At 41.2% G+C, this 20,278-nt stretch overlaps 1 protein-coding gene across 1 annotated transcript in view; it reads left to right on the top strand.

Annotated features, from left to right (window-relative positions):
• Positions 1-15,635, top strand: part of cntn4 (contactin 4) — a 194,909-nt gene extending 179,274 nt beyond the window's left edge. The window contains exons 13-22 of the mRNA XM_085353001.1: positions 2,835-2,955; positions 3,334-3,492; positions 5,920-6,069; positions 7,953-8,023; positions 10,191-10,425; positions 10,694-10,809; positions 11,736-11,922; positions 13,673-13,785; positions 13,865-14,033; positions 15,544-15,635. Of these exons, the coding sequence (XP_085209127.1) occupies positions 2,835-2,955; positions 3,334-3,492; positions 5,920-6,069; positions 7,953-8,023; positions 10,191-10,425; positions 10,694-10,809; positions 11,736-11,922; positions 13,673-13,785; positions 13,865-14,033; positions 15,544-15,635 (1,413 nt within the window). The remainder of the gene's footprint in view (positions 1-2,834; positions 2,956-3,333; positions 3,493-5,919; positions 6,070-7,952; positions 8,024-10,190; positions 10,426-10,693; positions 10,810-11,735; positions 11,923-13,672; positions 13,786-13,864; positions 14,034-15,543) is intronic.
• Positions 15,636-20,278: the final 4,643 nt, after the last annotated feature.

Genomic DNA, 20,278 nt, shown 5'->3' with positions numbered 1-20,278 from the left:
TCACAGATTAACCTAAAATATATGTCTTTGGACAGACACAGAGAGAACATGAAAAGAAGGCTTCCCGGCTCTGTGGTTTGAACCTTCCCTTGGTTTCGTTCTCCCTGTGCTGATGACTTTCTTTGGTTTTCTGCTTCATCTGTTACAGATGGGAGACAGATAAAGCTTTGAGTGGCCAGTGAGGCTAGAAAAGTGCTATTCTATGCCACTGACAAGTGTATGATTTAATAATAACGTTATATCAGATTCCCTCATTATGGTACCAAATTATCGGTAGCAAATCAGCGTACTCAAAAGGTGCAACGTGGTGCTTTCAGAGTGCATCACCTAGCAATATATATATATATATATATATATATATATACTCATTTCTGCTGTTTGTTACAATTTGTTGTGTCTCCTGCTGTTTTTCCATCAAAAGATTTCATTCTAGACATAAAATACATTATTACATAACAGCAGTTTACTCACCACCTGTTTCAAAACAGAGTTTAATATTTCCTTATCCACCACGGGGATGATAATTAGTGATCATATGTCTAGATTTATGTTATTTTCTTGGTTTTTTTTAAAACATATTACATTTTTAACATCTGAGACTCATATTAAAGTAAACACTGCTAGAGCCGGACTGTGGATTTTTTCATACCTAACTAATTATCAATATTTGATGACTGAAAAATCCAACATATCATCGGATTGTTTTTTTTTTTATGTGTTACTATTTATGAGTCCTTGCCAAGATAATACGACAATGCAGTTTAAAAATAATCTTGTTTTGTGGTCACATGTTTGTGGCATTTCAACTTGGTGTTGGCCAAACTATTCAGCATCAATGCTCCTAAAATGGTTGAAGGGTGTTTCTCCCAAGTCTGCTATTATATTGTTTAAATACCAATAAATTGGCAAATAGCTAATATCGGCCTCTAAACACACCAACGGTGTAGGCTTTATCCCTGGAGCACAAGCTGACGTTATCCCCCATTGTCTTCCCCCCAAAAAACGATCACGATATGATGGCAATAACCGCAGCGTAAATGGCCAGATACTGATGTTTCCACATGCAGTCAGACCCCCTAATTTTAGTTTTATATTTGTATTAATGCAACAAAAAATTGAATGAAAATAGAGTACCAGATAGATGTCAGTTAATTACATCTATCAGCAATATAAACACAGAAGACTAAAGGTTCATCCACACAGGAAGTGATTCATGCAGCACCCTCTAGCTGATAGTTAGTTGCTAGCAGACATCCCAGGTTTATCTTTGTAACTGTTGAATGTATTGTCATTAAACAGCACATTTCACTTTCATTGGTAGTCGAGTTGAACAAAGTTTTGTGTTCCCAGCAGTTATTTCACTCACTGTAGCTTTAAGACTCTGTATGTCATCGACTTTCTGTTATATCTGGTCACCAAGTAGCTTCCTGTGTGGACAGTTGCTAAAAAATTGCTCTTTTGGTGAGACAACAAACTAACCTAACAACAAGTGAGAACAGAAATAGAACTTGTCCACAAATAGTGACATCCAAACTGGAGTGTTCAGCTGTGTTTGTGCCCACCTCGCCAAAACACTGTTGTGTGTAATTTCAGGAATGCTAATATTTGCTAATGTGCTAGCATGCTAACGGCCAATGGCATAGCTTAGCTGTAGGGTTTCTCCCACGAGAGAGCATCATTTCAAATTCTGTTTATTGTCACACTCCAGCTTTGATAACATATATTCCACATAAGCTGAGGCGCATAATGTATAATTAAAACTCAAACCTTGTTGAGCTTCATGGAGGAATCCTCATTTTATTAGCACCACTGCTACATAAAAGACATTGATTTATTGCCCAACCCCCTTCAGAGATTTCATTGTATAAAAGGTCCAGATGTGACTCTGAAGATTAATTGGTACATCAATATTATACTTCTTCTCTTAGCGGGGTCATAATAAATTCAGCCGCAGTGCAGAGGGAATGTTTGTATCAAGTGTATAATTTATGGGCAGAAAAAATTTGCTGCCTGTGGTTTATTTTAAAAAGAAATTTACATACATGCAACCAGTCTCAGTGAGCTCCTGTATACTTTATAAAGTCCGCAGCTTATACCTCAGCATGCCATGCACTGTTTTGAGTTGGAGGGGTTTTTTCTCTTTTAGCTAAAAAATGCAAGGCTCCTTTAAAAACTGCAGGCAATACAGAGGGGAAAAAATCCAATGCAGAGGCGTTTTTTTTCTTTCTGTTTTCTTTATGATTTAGGTGTTTCTAGGATCGTGATTTACAGTCTCCCCTCCTTAATAAATTGCTGTTCGTCTACACTTATATTGATTAAGTTACCAGCCACTCCATAGAATTCTTACTGCCACTGTGCCACATATTTCCGCCATGTCCAATTTATCACAGAACCTGCTCAGCTCTGCCTGGGTGAAATGATAATGTAGGAGAGGGAATTGCAATTAGAGATGGAATGAAAGGCTTAAAGAACTAACTATTAGACTAGCCATTAGGCTGCGCCGTATAACTGAAGCGGCTCCATACCGCAATTCAAATCAAGCCATTAGAGCAAGTTCATTTCTGTAATCACAGGGATAAAACAAATGCACGGTGCGCACATGGTATAGAGAGGCATTTCTTTGTGCTTCTTTAGAATATAGATGGAAAGTGGGAGTGTGGAAATATGAATTCCTTTTTGAAGATATGAGAATAAGCTTTCTGTTTGGTTTCGTTTGTTCACGCTTGGCTACAGAAAAAGTGAGCGTTGAATTGGAATCACAATAGCAGATTGCTTACGAAACTCCTTTGCTTGTTTGTGTGTTTGCGGGTGATTGTGCATGCGTTGAATGACAGCAGCATTCGGCGGGAGACATTATGATTCGGAATGTCCAGCTGAGGCATGCCGGGAAGTACACGTGCGCCGTGCAAACCAAGGTGGACAGCATTTCCGTGGCTGTTGACTTGGTCATCAGAGGTGAGTCACCATAATAACTGTGATTTAAATAATTCACGATCTACCTGAAGAAGACTGGCTTTGTCAGTGATGCATGTTTACTGTGGCTGGTTGCACTTCACTGACGAAGGAATAAAGGGAGAGAAAATTGAGGCGAGTGGAAATTTCTCTCTGGAAGGTTTAAAGGAAATTTACTGTCTAATTAGACCCAATAGCTCCCAAAGGTTTCACACTGAACTGACGTCGCTGCAGTAGCCTCAGGTGCTAAAACCACCGCCACACTCTCTACCATCTTTCCATCTTTTCCTGATTTACATTCCCTCCCTCCCCTACCTTCTTCCTCCATCTGTCTCTCTATCTTTCTGTTCTCTTTCCTGCCTTGGCTATGCCATCTATCAGGTCCCCCAGGGCCCCCCACCAGCATCCATGTAGAAGGAATCACTGATACCACAGCCTCTCTGTCCTGGAGGCCCGGTCCTGATAATCACAGTCCAATTACGGCATACACCATCCAAGCCAGGACACCATTTTCCCTCGGGTGGCAAGCTGTCACCACAGGTAAGCTCTCTCCAACCAGCTGTGGCCTCCTCCAGTCACCTGGAGGGGGCCACTCTTCATCATGCCTCGGCTGTGAAAATATTGAAGATGTAATTTTTACCCCAGCATCAATTGTAGTGGGACCATTGACTCCCATTTTATCGCTCTCTTCGGAATCCTGAAACATGGATCTCGTCCCGATGATGAAGCTTGTTTGCCACAGCCGTAATTTGATAGTGCAGTTAAGTAATGGGATCGGTGTAATCTTTGCCCACATCCTTTATGGCACCCTTAACATTTACACATGATTGGCGTAATATGCTTTTATCTCGTTCTATTGATATTTTTGTGAATTAGGACACTTTTATCAAAGATGGTTTTACTGGCTGCATTGATTTGCCAAGCAAGGGTCATAGATTTGTAACAGAAATACAATGTGACCTTATAGGGGCACAGAACCCAGAGGAAGAAAATTAGTTTTTGCCTTTTTAACTGGAATCATTTTTATTATTTTTGTTTTCAATATTCAGTCCCTTACAGCGATTCTGGTGTTTTGCTTGTTTCAGCTGACTTAACAACTACACAGTGCCATGCATGCATTATTAAAGATTTCAACAAAGATCACCAAATTGGCAATGTAATGGTTAATGTACAGTGGGGCAAAAAAGTATTTAGTCAGCCACCGATTGTGCAAGTTCCCCCACTTAAAATGATGACAGAGGTCAGTAATTTGCACCAGAGGTACACTTCAACTGTGAGAGACAGAATGTGAAAAAAAAATCCATGAATTCACATGGTAGGATTTGTAAAGAATTTATTCATAAATTAGGGTGGAAAATAAGTATTTGGTCACCTCAAACAAGGAAAATCTCTGGCTCTCACAGACCTGTAACGTCTTCTGTAAGAAGCTTTTCTGTCCCCCACTCGTTACCTGTATGAATGGCACCTGTTTGAACTCATCATCTGTATAAAAGACACCTGTCCACAGCCTCAAACAGTCAGACTCCAAACTCCGCCATGGCCAAGACCAAAGAGCTTTCGAAGGACACCAGGAAAAGTATTGTAGACCTGCACCAGACTGGGAAGAGTGAATCTACAATAGGCAAGCAGCTTGGTGTGAAAAAATCAACTGTGGGAGCAATCATCAGAAAATGGAAGACATACAAGACCACTGATAATCTCCCTCGATCTGGGGCTCCACGCAAGATCTCATCCCGTGGGGTCAAAATGATCATGAGAACGGTGAGCAAAGATCCCAGAACCACACGGGGGGACCTGGTGAATGACCTGCAGAGAGCTGGGACCAAAGTAACAAAGGTCACCATCAGTAACACACTACAACGGCAGGGAATCAAATCCCGCAGTGCCAGACGTGTTCCGCTGCTGAAGCCAGTGCATGTCCAGGCCCGTCTGAAGTTTGCCAGAGAGCACATGGATGATACAGCAGAGGATTGGGAGAATGTCATGTGGTCAGATGAAACCAAAGTAGAACTTTTTGGTATAAACTCAACTTGTCGTGTTTGGAGGAAGAAGAATACTGAGTTGCATCCCAAGAACACCATACCTACTGTGAAGCATGGGGGTGGAAACATCATGCTATGGGGCTGTTTTTCTGCCAAGGGGACAGGACGACTGATCCGTGTTAAGGACAGAATGAATGGGGCCGTGCATCGTGAGATTTTGAGCCAAAACCTCCTTCCATCAGTGAGAACTTTGAAGATGAAACGAGGCTGGGTCTTCCAACATGACAATGATCCAAAACACACCGCCCGGGCAACAAAGGAGTGGCTCCGTAAGAAGCATTTGAAAGTCCTGGAGTGGCCTAGCCAGTCTCCAGACCTCAACCCCATAGAAAATCTGTGGCGGGAGTTGAAAGTCCGTGTTGCTCGGCGACAGCCCCAAAACATCACTGCTCTCGAGAAGATCTGCATGGAGGAATGGGCCAAAATACCAGCTACTGTGTGTGCAAACCTGGTAAAGACCTATAGTAAACGTTTGACCTCTGTTATTGCCAACAAAGGTTATGTTACAAAGTATTGAGTTGTATTTTTGTTATTGACCAAATACTTATTTTCCACCCTGATTTACGAATAAATTCTTTACAAATCCTACCATGTGGATTCATGGATTTATTTTTCACATTCTGTCTCTCACAGTTGAAGTGTACCTCTGGTGCAAATTACTGACCTCTGTCATCATTTTAGGTGGGGGAACTTGCACAATCGGTGGCTGACTAAATACTTTTTTGCCCCACTGTATGTGTTTATGTGCATTTTTTAAAAATCCTTATGCGTCCTTGTGTGGTATTGGAAATGTGCTGTGTAACTACCATGTCTGTTAGCCTGGAGGATAGCATGCTACTGATGCTTAGCTGAGACACTCCAAGAACACACAGCCACACACATTCATGTGTTGAAACTGAAGAGGGCACTGTGTGTTTTCTGCCAGTTCCTGAGGTGGTACGGGGCACCCGGCTGACAGCTACAGTAATAGACCTGAGCCCTTGGGTAGAGTATGAGTTTCGAGTCCTTGCGAGCAACTCCATCGGGACTGGCGAGCCCAGCAAGCCATCCAAACAAGCAAGGACAAAAGGAACATGTACGTACTGAATCTGTTTTCAAAACTGACCAGTATACATATCATTTACCCAACTTTCTGAATACTTTTTTTGGAAATACTGTTCCCAAAATGTTTATTAATGCTGGAGGAAGGGAAACCGTTAGCCTTGCTCTGTCAATACATAAGTGAAGTTATCAGCTAACACTAGCAAGCTTGGTTGCATGAGAAACTCAAGGGGAGAATCACTCCACGTCACGCGGCATTCCTGAGGAACGCAAAAGGTGACCTTCCGTGTTCTTATGGTAGCGCCGGGTTATGGATAAAATCTAGTAGAATGATGCTCCCGTGGTAATACACGTTCCAGCCATGTATTCCAGCCCTAACCTGAACCAGCACTTTAATGGTAAATGGCCTGCATTTGTATAGCGCTTTACTCAGTCCCTAAGGACCCCAAAGCGCTTTACACTACATTCAGTCATTCACCCATACACACACACATTCACACACTGGCAATGGCAAGCTATGTTGTAGCCACAGCTGCCCTGGGGCGCACTGACAGAGGCGAGGCTGCCAGACACTGGCGCCACCGGGCCCTCTGACCACCACCAGCAGGCAAACATGGGGTTAGTATCTTGCCCAAGGATATTTGGCATGCAGCCAGGATGCAGCCTGGGATCGAACCACTGATCTTCTGATTAGTGGCTGACCTGCTCTGCCACCTGAGCTACAGCCACCCCACTTTAATGACATTAAATAGTGTTTTCCAAAGCGATTTTAATAAAATGAACGAACATGTGTAGATTGATTCCAAACCGTTCTCATATTTCCTCATTTTTCCGATCTCGTCATTTAGGGATGTGTTGGGTGCCCGGAAGCGTAATATGTTGATGATTTGTCACCTAGCGTAAAATATTACGCCTCGAGAGTGAGAATGTGTTGGTGTCACAGCATCTGTCAAAGTGGCCACACCCCAACTCCAGTTTCCAGATGGGTGATCAGCCGCCATAAATTTGTTATGAAACTATCCATAGATGCCAGAATCTTTTTTGTGGTTGGCTGTAAAGATGCTTTTTAACACTGTTAAGTTGGGCATTTCAACATGGGAGTCAATGGGGATGAGCACGCTTTTGGAGCCAGGCTCAAGTGGCCATGAGAGGAACTGCAGTTCTTGCTACTTGTAGTATGTTGGCTTCAATGTTCAGCCTTGGTTCCTGCTTATTTCCACCACGTAATTCCCACCCGAGATGGACTTTTTGTTTTCAGTCAAGCATATGTTCATTAGTCAACTTGACTGGTTCTGTTAGATCTTCTTACATCTGCACAGAGTTTTTTCACAACTTCTGTCTTTAGTTCAGTTTTTTTTCCGTTTTTGGGATTAATTTTTTCAAGTAACCTTTGACAAGTAAAGGGTATAAGCATATTTTGTAAAATGTCAACCAATAGGCTGTCCTGATAGGTGGAGCGCATACCAAAAAATGCTCCCAGGAGCTCCCGGTTTGAGTCCCAATAGGCAAGACATTTGCTCCGTGTCGTTCCCTCTACACACTTCTCTCTACACACGTGTCCAATAAATTTAGAAATGCTGATAAATATCTTAGGAAAATAAAATACAAAAACCTTGAATATACAGTCAGTGTGCTGGATATCATTACTGCCTCAAAAGAAAATGAAAGTCTCATTCAAATTGCAAAACATCTCTAAAAGCTTCTTTTAGCAGTTTAACAAGTTTAGATTCTTTACGTGTTCCCTTTTCGTCTCAGAGATGGGAAGTTTGCTGATGTATCTGAATGCTGAAGTTCAGGCTTGTCACACACTTACCTCTCTTAGCAATTTAGGATTTGCTGGAAGGAGCATTATTACATGTGCCTTTGCAGTGTCATGTGAAGTCAACCCAGCTAAGCTGATCTGTCTTCTTCCTTTAGCTCCGAAGGTCACACCAGCTAATGTGAGCGGAGGCGGTGGCAGTCGCTCCGAATTAGTCATCACATGGGAGGTAAGCAAGCTTGCTCAAGACCCCCTCACCCTTGGAGGAGGCAGCCAGACGTCATTATTCTCTGTGGATGTAGGCCTCTGTTTCATTAATAACAGCTGAACTGCTTAATGTATGGCATTTCATTTTTAAGAACAGAAAGGCAATAACTGCTGCTGTCACCCTGGGGGAGAGAAAAATGCTTTTGAGGTTTCAATAAGATAATTAAACTCAGTTGTTCCTTCGAAGTTCCGGCTTTTTTCTGTGATTATTTTCTCACTTTTCTCCTCTTTTCTTTATTTTTCCTTTTTCGTTCTCTTTCTTTTCTTATTTCTACAAGGCCCCCCGCATATCAGCCCGACTCCAAAAACGTATATTTGTTCAAGCTGCTGCTCAGAATCATCAGCTCCTGCTGTGAACCATTTCACTGTTGATGTTTCAGTATGCACAAGTGTGGTTAAAAGGTAACTTCTGCTAAGCGAAGCCCCTGTTTTGCCTCAGCCCCTGAAGTTCTTTATGCCGTTGTGTTTTCACACAAAAGCAGGGGCAGCAGGTTGTTCATAACTATTCCTTTAAGAAATTAAGAAAAGGCGTCTCTCCCCCAGGGTAACAGCAGACATTTCTATTCGCATGGCTGCAACCCGGGGCCTAGAATACAGCTCAAGATATGAATGAAGGTCTGCGTCAATGACACACACAACTCTATATTGGTCAGCAAACATAGCCAGCCAAGAGTTTAGTTTACTTTAGTATGAAACAGAAGACTTTGAATGATTTCTTTGGACTGTTGTTTTTTCCAGGGTGGAACGCAGCATGTATTACTAATGATTTTTACAAAATAAGAATTGGATGCTCACGTTTGAATTTCTCTTGGATTTTCTCTAAACTATGCAGAGTCAAAAGTATACATACGGCTTCAGATATATACATAGACCCCACATATATTTGCTTAAATGTTTCAGTTGGACCTTGACCAGATGTTTTTGGTAGCCAATTTAGTTCATTTCAGATAGAGCTCGACTTATTTCTTAGTGAGCAACCTCTCAGTCCATAGCGATGTAAAACTTAGTTCACAATGGACAGTGACACTTTCAGCAGGTTCTAGCTCATGGCAGCTTGAGCTTTGGTTGTTTCTGGCTTGTTTCTGAACATCTTAACTAACTTCCTCTCATCTCAGGGTCACAGTTGGGTCTTCATCCAAACCTTGGCAAACTGGTGAAATAATTATATAAATAAATAGTTTTTTTTTTCAACTCTCATCTATTTATTTTGAATGAAAAGACAAAACATTACTCTAGGACTGATACTTTTCACCTCATAAATGTACAAATGCTTAGGCAATATCAGTAGCAAACGCTGTGTACAGAATAGGCTTTAAAGTTTCATTTTTTTCATATCTGCTACAGCTGACCCCGAACCCACCATTAGTTACAATGCCAAACTCACTAAACCCGAATTAAATTCTAAAAGGTTTTTCACACTTTTTTAGAAGTAAGAAAAACTGCATAATATAAAAACCATTTGTTGTATTTAGAGGTTACCTCTAATAACTGCAGAGAAAAATCAGCAAACATGAGAGAAGATGCAGTTTTGCTATGATAATAGTAAAATAATAACAAAAAGTTGAAAACAAAGAGTGCTCAAGAATAAATCCCTGAGGGACACCACAGCGTATTCAAGTGTGTTTGTTTCTGTCCGATTAGTACTGTTTTTTTGTTTTTTCAAGAACCTTTAAAAGCTTTGGGTGGTCATTCTGAATGTCTGGAGACCATAAACACTTATTCTAGCAGTTTTAACAAGTTTTATCAAAACAGTAGACCCCACTTCTCTCCAGACAAAAAAAAAAGATGTGCTCTATGTATCTTTTAGTAGACCAGAGTGAAGAGGTTTGGTTTATTCACTAGAATAATGGAGCTATAAATATCTGAAGCATGACCACGGCTACGGCTATGTTATCATGCTGAGTGCTTTGTACTGTGTAATGGATGTGTCTACTTATAGTTTTTGTGTGTTCAGCATGTTTTATTTGAAGACAAGCATTGCCTAAAAAACTGAAAGCCTCGTGTCTGACCATATTTCATCGCATCCTCACATGGCAACTGTAGTTAAAAAATAAAATATAAAGACAGAGTTGCAGTGTGTTTATTTCCCTTTCTTTTGCAAGTGCTCACACAGTGTTGTTTTCCTGCAGCCTGTTCCGGAAGAGCTGCAGAACGGACCGGGCTTTGGCTATGTGGTGGCTTTTCGACCCCACGGCGCCACAGGCTGGATGCAGGCAGCCGTACCCTCCGCTGAAGCATCCAGATACGTCTTTAAAAATGAGAGCATTCAGCCCTTCTCCCCTTTCCAAGTCAAGGTTGGGGTTTACAACAACCTGGGAGAAGGGCCATTTGGACCTGTTACCACTATCTACTCTGCTGAGGAAGGTGTGTATGATTTGGAGTAGATCTGCATGTCTAGCTAGCAGTGATTCATCACTAAAAGACTGAGTCAGTCCTCCTTTCTTTAAATGGCAGCAGCAATCTCGCAGGCAGCCTTCTTCTATCAGCACTCGCAGGCGTCTTCAGCATACTTTCCTCCCTCTGTTGTTCTAATAAAAAGAAGCCGCTTTGAAACTTTTTTGATGTTCTCTCTTTGAGGGGTCATCAAAGCGCAGTGCAACTTCTAAAACCAGTCTTTACACATTAACTCCAGAGCCTGGCCGAGCGCCCACCAGGGTCCGCGCCAAGAGCCTCTCTGCATCTGAGATTGAAGTTTCGTGGAAAGCTCTGCCCTGGAACGCCAACAAGAAGAGAGTGCTGGGCTACGAGGTGAGCTCTGATGAAATACCTTGTTTGTGTGAGTTTTCCCCTGGATGCATTTCCTGTTTGTATGCGTGTGTGCGCACACATGCCAGCTAATGCTGTACAATCTTGTTGTCTTCTATTATTGATGAGTGTTCGAGACTTATGCACCTTGGGCGTACGAGATAATAGCTCGCTGCCTGCATAATGGTCCAGCCGAGTCCCAGGCCTGTGGGTTTGGTTGTGTTTCTCTTGTTGCTTACCTAAGTACTGTAACCACCCTGATTAGCGTGCTGATGCAATACTCCAAGGGATAGAATGCTTAGCTTCTAATCCACACAACATAGCAAGCAGTGGCTCTGCAGACTTTCTCCGTCAGTTCTTGTCATTTTAATTCTGCTCACTGTTGAAATCCAAGATGTGGACGAAGACGTTTTCGTTGTCGGACTGCGTAAAATGCCAGAATTATAAATTGTTGACCGCTCAAAAGCAACAGAGGAGCAGGCCCTCAGCAAACCATTCCTTTGAGGAAAGGCAAATTATATTTGTGCTGTCAAGCATGCCCGCTGTTTCAGCCCTGACAAGCAGGGTGACAAAGAAAATCTGTTATCAGTGGACATTGATGGCAGGGGATTTTTATGGATTCTTTCACTTTTTTTTATTTATTTATTTTTTTGTTTCCCCACTTTTGCACATTTGACCTCAATCTGTACAAACAAAACTTAAACAGAACACACATCTGCCCGGCACAACGGAGGAACACAGTTCACAAGGCGCACAAGGTGGCATGCTGCTAAAGCTTGTTTTCAGACCGCTCACAGCTTCCATCCAGTTGAGTTCACATCTCCCTGTTTCCAGTTTGCACCTCACTGACAGGGTGTAACAGAAAGCTTTTAAGGTGTCCATCGTGTTTTCTGCATTCACGTCTGCGGTTCTACCTTGTTGCTTTTCAGCTGAGGTACTGGAGTAGAAGTGAAAGGGAAGACACGGCCAGCGTGCAAAGGACTGTAGGAAATCAAACATCTACTATTATCCGCGGGGTGAAAGGCAGCACCGCATATTACGTCTCAGTGAGGGCGTATAACACTGCAGGAACAGGTCCTCCCAGCACCACCGTCAACGTTACCACCAAAAAGCCACGTAAGTATGGGATCAAATTAGAGCCTGCAAGAGATTAATGGCTGGCTGAGTTATATTGGGACTAAACTCAGATAAAAGGTGGCCTATTTTAACCTGAATAGATCTCTATAGTAACTTTCACTGATCATATAGGCCAGTCCAGAGTAGATTATCTTCAGAGTTTCAGTTAAATATCAGCTAGAATCAGCACATTAGGCTCTTTTAGGGATATACAGATTATTTCAACTGGTTACCACTGAGCAATTTTCTGCTGATTAGAGGTCTAAATATGCATCAAAATGATACACAGCCATAAAATTGGGATCATGTTAGCTCAGACGTGAAAGTCTGGTAGATGTCTATATCACCCTCGACATTATTTCAACAAACAAACACATTTGTTTGTGTTTTTTTTTTTTTTCCATGTCACATTTGATTGTTTTGCAAAATGATCGTGAAGAGACCCCAGGTACACAAAGGACACTGATTTAGTATTGCCAATATGAAATCAGTATTTTCTTCTTTATTGAAAAAATTGTTCATTCCATGCATGCATCAGTTATGCAACTGCTTACTGCAGTTCATGGTTGCCAGGGGGTTTGAGCTTGTTCCAGCTGTCATAGAGTGTATGCATATGTGCAAAAGACGGCAGAGTTATTAGTTAGTTTCATCTCATCTGAGAAAAAGATGTGCTTCCAGTATGCATCATCGTTTTTCATGTTTTCCTCATCATATTGTCTGGTTTAAAGTTGCAGAAGAGTTTTTCTCGATCTCCAACCTCGAGTGCATTCCTGTGCAGAGCTCTAGTGATTGTCATCTTCTTACTTGGCAAAGTCATTCACTGCTGTTTTGGCAGTTATTCTATGGTCTTTAGACACATCGCTCACTAATTTCCTTTCTAGAATCTTTTAAATCTTTTAGAATTTCTTGATGATACTTCTCCCTCTGGCTTTACGAGCGTCAACAAGTCTAAATGGATTTCTTTTGTTTTTGCCATGATGCTTTCTCAAGTGACAGCTCAGACTCTTGAAGAAGTTTTATACTCTGTGTAAATTGGAAGATAACCCTCAGTTTGAACTTAATTTTACAAGCTTTGAGAATTACAAAGTTAAAGCACATCTTTGTACACATTGCACAGCAGTGGTTTGTGCTATGGATAGAAACAATATGGAAATAGTTTATCCTTTCTAAAGAACCTGTGGCTCCGACATGCCAAATTGACTTTTTTTGAATGTGAACAGTTTCCGATGAGTGTGAAATAGAATGGTTATTTTCTTTGTTCTCTTATTTCCAAAGCTTGAGAGGACAATTTTATTAAAACAAAACAAAAAAAAAACCAATATGACTTTTCTTACTGCCTAGGATTAGACATAGACTTAGTTGATTGGGGTCATCAACAATGGTTACCTCAGTGAGTTAACCAAATCTTCATTTTGTTTTGAAGTCATCTTCAACACCTTTTTAAAGACTATTTGCTGGGTCACCTTTTGTATAAGCACAGAGCGTGATGCAGACAGCGTGGGTTCTAATCCCATTCTGTCTGTCTGGTTTGAAGTTGCAGAAGAGTTTTTCTCAATCTCCAACCTCGCAGTACATTCCTGTGCAGAGTGCGAATCCCATTAACTCTTTACTGGGATTTTAGGTTTTATAGAACCAGCTAGCACAAACAAAGGCTGGCTATGTTACAGTTGCTTCACAGTACACCCATCTGATCAGTGTGCCACTGCTCAGCTATCATTTTAAGGTAAATGATGTGTTTTTGCTCTCCCAGCACCCAGTCAGCCACCGGGTAAAGTGGTGTGGAACACGTCGAACTCCAAGATTATACTGAACTGGGAGCAGGTCAAAGCCCTGGAGAACGAGTCAGAGGTCACTGGTTACAAAGTAAGCACCCAGACGCCTTGTTTTGTTAGAAAATTCTGTCCCGTGCCACGCTGCCATAATTCGATCTCGTCTTCTTCAGGTGCTGTACAAGAAGAATCGACACAGTCGCCCCAGCATCATGGAAACAAACACCACCTCTGTAGAGCTGGCGCTTCCTACTGACGAGGATTATATTATCCAGATAAAGCCATTTGGTGAGGGAGGGGAAGGCAGCAGTAGCAGGCAGATCACCATCCCAAGGATACCAGGTCAGTGGAGAGCTAGTTAGTGTCTCCCTCGTGGCTGAGCTGAATAATCCCCTCCCCTGCTGCTGTCTTGGCAGAACAGATTAGCTGCTCCAAAGCGACAGAGACTGGGGAAATAATGTTCTGCATTTGACATTTGTGTAATTACAGCTAGGGCTGCTCAATTAATCGAATTTTAATCACGATTACGATCTGGGCTTTCAACGATCATTAAAAATGACTGAGCCGATTATTAGCCCCTCCCTAATTTATCCGCGACACCTTAAAGGCCGGTCCGTGAAAATATTGTCGGGCATAAACCGGTCCGTGGCGCAAAAAAGGTTGGAGACGCTGATTAAGAGGACCCGAGGGAAGCTCTGAAAGCTAAGCAGAAGTTATTTGGAGAGTGACTGCCGTTGGTTGAAAAGAGAGTTTAAAAAAAAACTTCAGTGGTGTTGCACACTATTTTATATTATTTTTTTAAAGTCATTGTTAACCCTTTAAAGCCGGTCAGAGCTGCACGCTCCGTTTTGCGTAACTACTGTTAAATCCCTGTAGAACCTGAACCGTGTAAGCTAGCGCAATAATTTGTTTTGCATATGAAACCGGAGGAGTTGTACTTACATCTGATGCCATCAGCTTGTCCTCGGTCACGGTTTCGTTCCACATATAGCTTTGCAAAAATTGCATAAAAAGCGCTTGCAGGAACAAAAACATAATATTCCAGAAACACGCTTTGCCGATCCATCAGCTGTTCGTAACACTTCCCACAGTGAAATGATGCACATGCTGTTTTCTTTGCAAATTTGCATCATAGGATTGTTTTTTGTTTTTCCTGCAGTATATAAAAATTGGTGTATCTCCAAAATAAAACTATGAAGACACTCAAAATAAATTTCCTGTTGTTGTAAACTATTTTTTGCAACTTTATTGTATTTAAAGTTTTGAGGGATAAGCCTCTTAAATTTCTCCAAGTAGAAATATATGTAAACAAAACAAAAGCGATTTTCAATTTTTTTTGTAGTTTATTGCACTTTTTTGCAATTTATGTAATTACTATGGACTTAATGCATACATATTATTAAAATATGGGCTATAACCGTTGTATTGATGTATAGCAACTTGAAATGCTCCCACAAATGGCACTACAGCATGTAAAAAAAAAAAATATAAGCTCTGGTGGACTTGGTTCTATGGTAGGTCTTAAAGGGTTAAATAAATATCGTCAAATAATCGTGATCTCAATTTCAGTGAAAATAATCGTGATTATCATTTTTGCCATAATCGAGCAGCCCTAATTACAGCTTCTACGTGACACCAAAAAGTATGTAAAGTAAAGTACTCTATTTAGAGTCCTTTCTGTGCCTCACTCTGCTGCTCAAGGAGTAAGATGAGAACATGTTTTTGATATTTTTATCAGCTCTTAATTGCTAAAGCAGGTTGAAGAGATGTCTCTTTAAAAAGAAAAAGGTGGGAAAAAAAACTTATTTCTCTCATAGACTAACAGCCTTTTTCTTTTCAACACCTTTTTCAGGCCCCAACGCAGTCGGCTCAGCATCCAAGGTCTCCACTCTATCAGCACTCAGCACAATAGCACTGTCTTTCACAGCGCGGACATCTTTATGACAAACGTCTCGCAGCAGGCGTTGCATCTGATGTGAAGACGACGCTCCGGCAGAACGCAAACAAAGCCCACTCCGGTGTAACTAGATCCATTCATTTAGATTTTAGAAGCAAAAGGAAGACGCCGAAGGAAAAAACAACAAAAAAAGACAAAAAAAACCGCCATTGAGATAACAGGGAAGGGGTCCCCTTCAGCGCCCAGGCTAAGTAAGGGAGATTGACCGATGTCGTGACTATGTTGTTACCAAAGCAGCTTTCATAAGAAAAAAATAATCAGAAAAAAATGTCTTATATGCATTTTTTTGTATGACACGTTGAGCTTTTATAGATTTTCTTTTCTTAAATAAATTTAAAGTCTGTCTGGGCGTATTGGGTCAGAACATCTGCATGACAAGCAACATCATCAAATTTTCCAGTCTGGAGGTGAAGAATGTGATTTGACAGATCACCCTTTGTCTTCTAAAATAAGATACTACTTGTGACTTTGGTTCCAGCAGACCAAAGTGAGGTTTTTTTCTTCATTTCTGTTTCTGAACTATTTAAAAAAAAAAAAAAAGCTTGTCTCAAAGGACTGCATCGACAGCTTTGGCATATGCTGCTATTAATCCCAGTTTGTAAAGAGACAACTAGCATTAGACTTTACATGTTAATGCTTTATCATTCTAGGAAAGTGGCTGTGGGTCATCTTGATATATCAGATAATCCTAATAGGCACTAAGCTTGGAAAGTTTTGTCAAAGCAGTCACATGAAATGTGAACACTGAAAGCGTTATGAGTTGCAATCATTCCTCCTGTCCAAAGATGGCATAGCTCCACTGCAGCCTCATGTTAGCTTAATCTACACTTGTGCTAAAGTCCAACATGAGGTTCTGGTCTTGGTTGTGCCGTGCTCAGACCACACAATTATTTTAATAAACATGCTCAGTGTGTCACGTTAAAAGATTCCAACGTCAGATGTTCATATATGTTGTTTTTTTCTGAGTCAGAACATATTTGGAGGGCTAAATTATCAGCAAAAGCTAGCTTGATTAGCAAGCAAACCTAAAGTGTACAAGTATAACGCCCCTAAAACTGACCAAAATTAAACTATAACTTCTTGGACAAGCTGTACCTCACAGCAAGTAAGTTATAGCTTGTATCCCAACTGTATCCTTTTTTTTTTAATGATAATCCTACTCAGAATTCTCTCAAAACCCACCAACACCTCAAACATGGTTGAGGAATCCAGTTCAGTGACTGAATTAGCGAAGGTGAAGGCTAACTGGCTGCTTGGCCAGGCCACATCCCTAACTTTAATCCAGAAACAAACTCCAGACATGTAAGCTATGAAAATAGTTTGCCCCAAATACAATTTTTATAAACTGTATATACCAAGCTTTTTAAATAGCAGCTGTAAAGAAGTTAATTGAATCACTCTAGTTGAGCATTTTAACACAAAAGTCTATTAGAACGTACTGTCTTTTGGAATCAGCCTCAAATGACCATTGAAGGATTTGCATGTTGGTTGTAAGCTATCCAATATGCAGCAATAGTTTTTTGTCAGCTCTCATTCACTCAACTGGCTAAAACATGCCTCATAACCTTGCTACATCTTTCTGGCCATGGTACTTTCACGCTAATATCCTATAGTCTTAACCTAGCACTGACTAAATGTTTTTTTGATGTGCCAGTTCCCCTGTTTGTGTCGCCTTGCTGTGCTCCAGCAGTTTTACTGCTATGAAGACAGAACAAACCTCCACGCTAATAGCTGGACTTTGCTAACTGTAGAATGCTAAAATGTTTCTGCTGAACTCTAGAATTCAGTCTCGGACCACAGATCATACTGCAATTGCACTTGGAAGAGATTTTAAACAGCTGGTACGGACAGAAGGAATGATCACAGGGAGCAATAACTGGTTTATTTGTATAGCGTGAGTCTAAATCCCATCATCCTCGATGCTAAAGCATTAGCATATTAGCATGCCACGTTTTTGGTGCCAGTCCCTTGAGGGGTCGGGTTACCCAACAGCTCCCAAAATGTCGATGAAGTACTTAAAGCCATCCACGTGATAATTACCGACTTTGTAACCAGATGTAACATCGAGCTGTCGTTGAGAGCTTCTCCCCTGGGTTCCTCTATCATGGCCGTTTAACAGCAATGGGAACCGGGCCCTTGTGGCTGTCTCATGCTCCTCATTCTTTAAGTTAGTCCTGTGTCTAGAGCTATTCTTTGCCTTCTGTGTGCCTCATCATATGTTCAAAATCCTCAGGTCCTTAAAGAGCCTTAACTTATCATATGTATATCAAAAACATTAGAAACATAGGACTATGAAGCAGCCGTGGTGATGTTTACATGCAGCTTTGTGGATAGAAAACTGTATGTAGTGAGGGGGGCCAGCATCCTTTTCCTGGTGTTACAGAGGTGAATTGAATGGCATTCTGCTGTTTCGCATGGGATATTGGCAATATATGAGGCCTGGTGCATTTTTATAGGTGTGTATTCTTAATAAAAAAGACAATGCTGCTGATCTTTTCCTTTTTCCCATCGTCTCCTGATGCCATGTGGGGCTGCTGTGCTACGCAGAGTACAGTGCAGTCTGTATGTAGCTTGTAATCCAGTTAAGTAGTTTGTAGTACGTTGAAGGGAAGTGTACTGTAGGCTACTGGGTCTTGCTCAGAATCATGCATTGAGAAATGTGTAATATACTGTTTTGTACACTTCAGATCATTTATATAAAAGAACCTTTCTAAAGAGATGATTTACTTGGTTTTTATGTATCAACTCTGTTTCATACTGTAGCTAACTGTTGCTCAGCATGACTGTAATTTGTCCTCTCTTACGTCCATTTGCAAAACCGACTGAATGGCTTAAGGACCGTACAAGGTTCGTGCATCTGATAAGTTTGTGTATACTGTGCGTGTACCATGAAAACTGAACCACGATCAGCCTAATGTCTATGCTTCTGTCTCAGTCAGCCCCTCTGAGATGTGCTGGGTCTTCTGCTCATATACGCGCCACAGGAGAGTTTCTTCTGTTGCTGTTTGTTGTTTATACTGTGTTAATAAAGATTACCGATTTATAGAACAATGCTGAGTGCTTCTGGTGCATCAATATGATATCGGCCTGCATGACATATTGCAAGAAAGTGCCCCCCTTGAACTCTTTTCTGTGATACACCTGCACCATTTCATAGGTTTTATTACAACGTGCCCTGAAGGCAGGTAAAATACTAGGAGGACTTCATTCAGTGTAGTGCAGTCAGACTTGGGAAATCTTCACACTACAACTATGACAGAATGTGCCAATAGCACTCATCATTAATACTAATAATCTGGAGAAGAAGCACAGGAATTTTAGATCTCCATATTTAGCAATCAGTCTCTCTTTCCAGATATTCCTTAGCTCAGAATGTGTTTTTATCTCTGTCGATTTTCTCTTGAGAAGTGGCTTCTTCCATGCAAATAGCTGCATTTTTTTTTTTTTTATTGGCTTTTTTGTTTTTGTTTGCCTGAATATTCTCGGATCTCTATCTGCCTCTTCATCCCTGCCGAGACTAATTTCTAAAACTCTGGACTGTAACAGAAATATTAACGATTGACTTTGTCTTTCCATTAATGTGAACAGGGTAACTTCACCTTCACCCCCCCCCCTTCTCTTAATGATCCACGGCCTTGCCTACCCAAGTTGCAATTTCTCCTCCAGGACGTCTTTCTTTTATTCTCTTTATTAATCTATTATTCTTAATTTATTTATTTATTTTAGCTTATTTGCAAGTCTTGGGCCTGAGTTTGCATGTTCTACTTTTTTTTCGCTCTGGTTTCCTCCCACAAGCTAAAGACGTAGATGTCAGGTGATGGCTCAATCACATTAGAGTAAGAATAGGACTGCAACCTCCTCACAACTATGTAAAATCAGTGGCTGTCCAGTGATTGCACTGAATTCTTTTCCAGTCGGAAACCGATTGCGAGTACCTGCAGAAACCGACTGGTTGACCAGAGGTTGACCGTGCAACACCCTCAACCTATGGGTGACCACTTTGAAGCAACTGCACAGGTCACCTGGTGGGAGGCAACCTGTCTCCAAACAGTTGTAGTCTATGTATTAACAGACCTCTCTGCATTGAATCATATCTGTTATTAACCTCTGTCTCTCTTCCACAGCATGTCTTTTATCCTGTCTTCCTTCTCTCACCCCAACCGGTCGCAGCAGATGGCCCCGCCCCTCCCTGAGCCTGGTTCTGCCGGAGGTTTCTTCCTGTTAAAAGGGAGTTTTTCCTTCCCACTGTTGCCAAAGTGCTTGCTCATAGGGGGTCATTTGATTGTTGGGTTTTTCTCTGTATCTATGAAGCGCCTTGAGGCGACTTATGTTGTGATTTGGCGCTATATAAATAAAATTGAATTGAATTGACTCAGACCGACTCCAACTGCTACATGTCTCTTTGCAATGGAGCTTAATTCAACTGGTTGTGTTTTATATGAAAGCAAGGTTGCAGTTAAGCCTTTGTCCTGCAGCAATCACATCGCCATTTGTGAATGAATTTCTGTTATAAATCCATGAGGTTCTGGATGGACTTTTTCTCTTTTTGGGGGCGGGGTAATAATTTAGAATTAATTTTTTACAAGACAGTAGAAGAGACAGGAAAGGAGGGAGGAGATGTGTGCACATT

This window comes from Diplotaxodon limnothrissa, linkage group LG5 (genome assembly GCF_057381915.1).
Source record: "Diplotaxodon limnothrissa isolate DT_005_m linkage group LG5, D_limnothrissa_male_GT1.1, whole genome shotgun sequence".
Lineage (NCBI taxonomy): Eukaryota > Metazoa > Chordata > Actinopteri > Cichliformes > Cichlidae > Diplotaxodon > Diplotaxodon limnothrissa.
The sequence above is the reverse complement of the archived record's forward strand: the minus strand, read 5'-3'. Positions and strand labels throughout refer to the sequence as shown.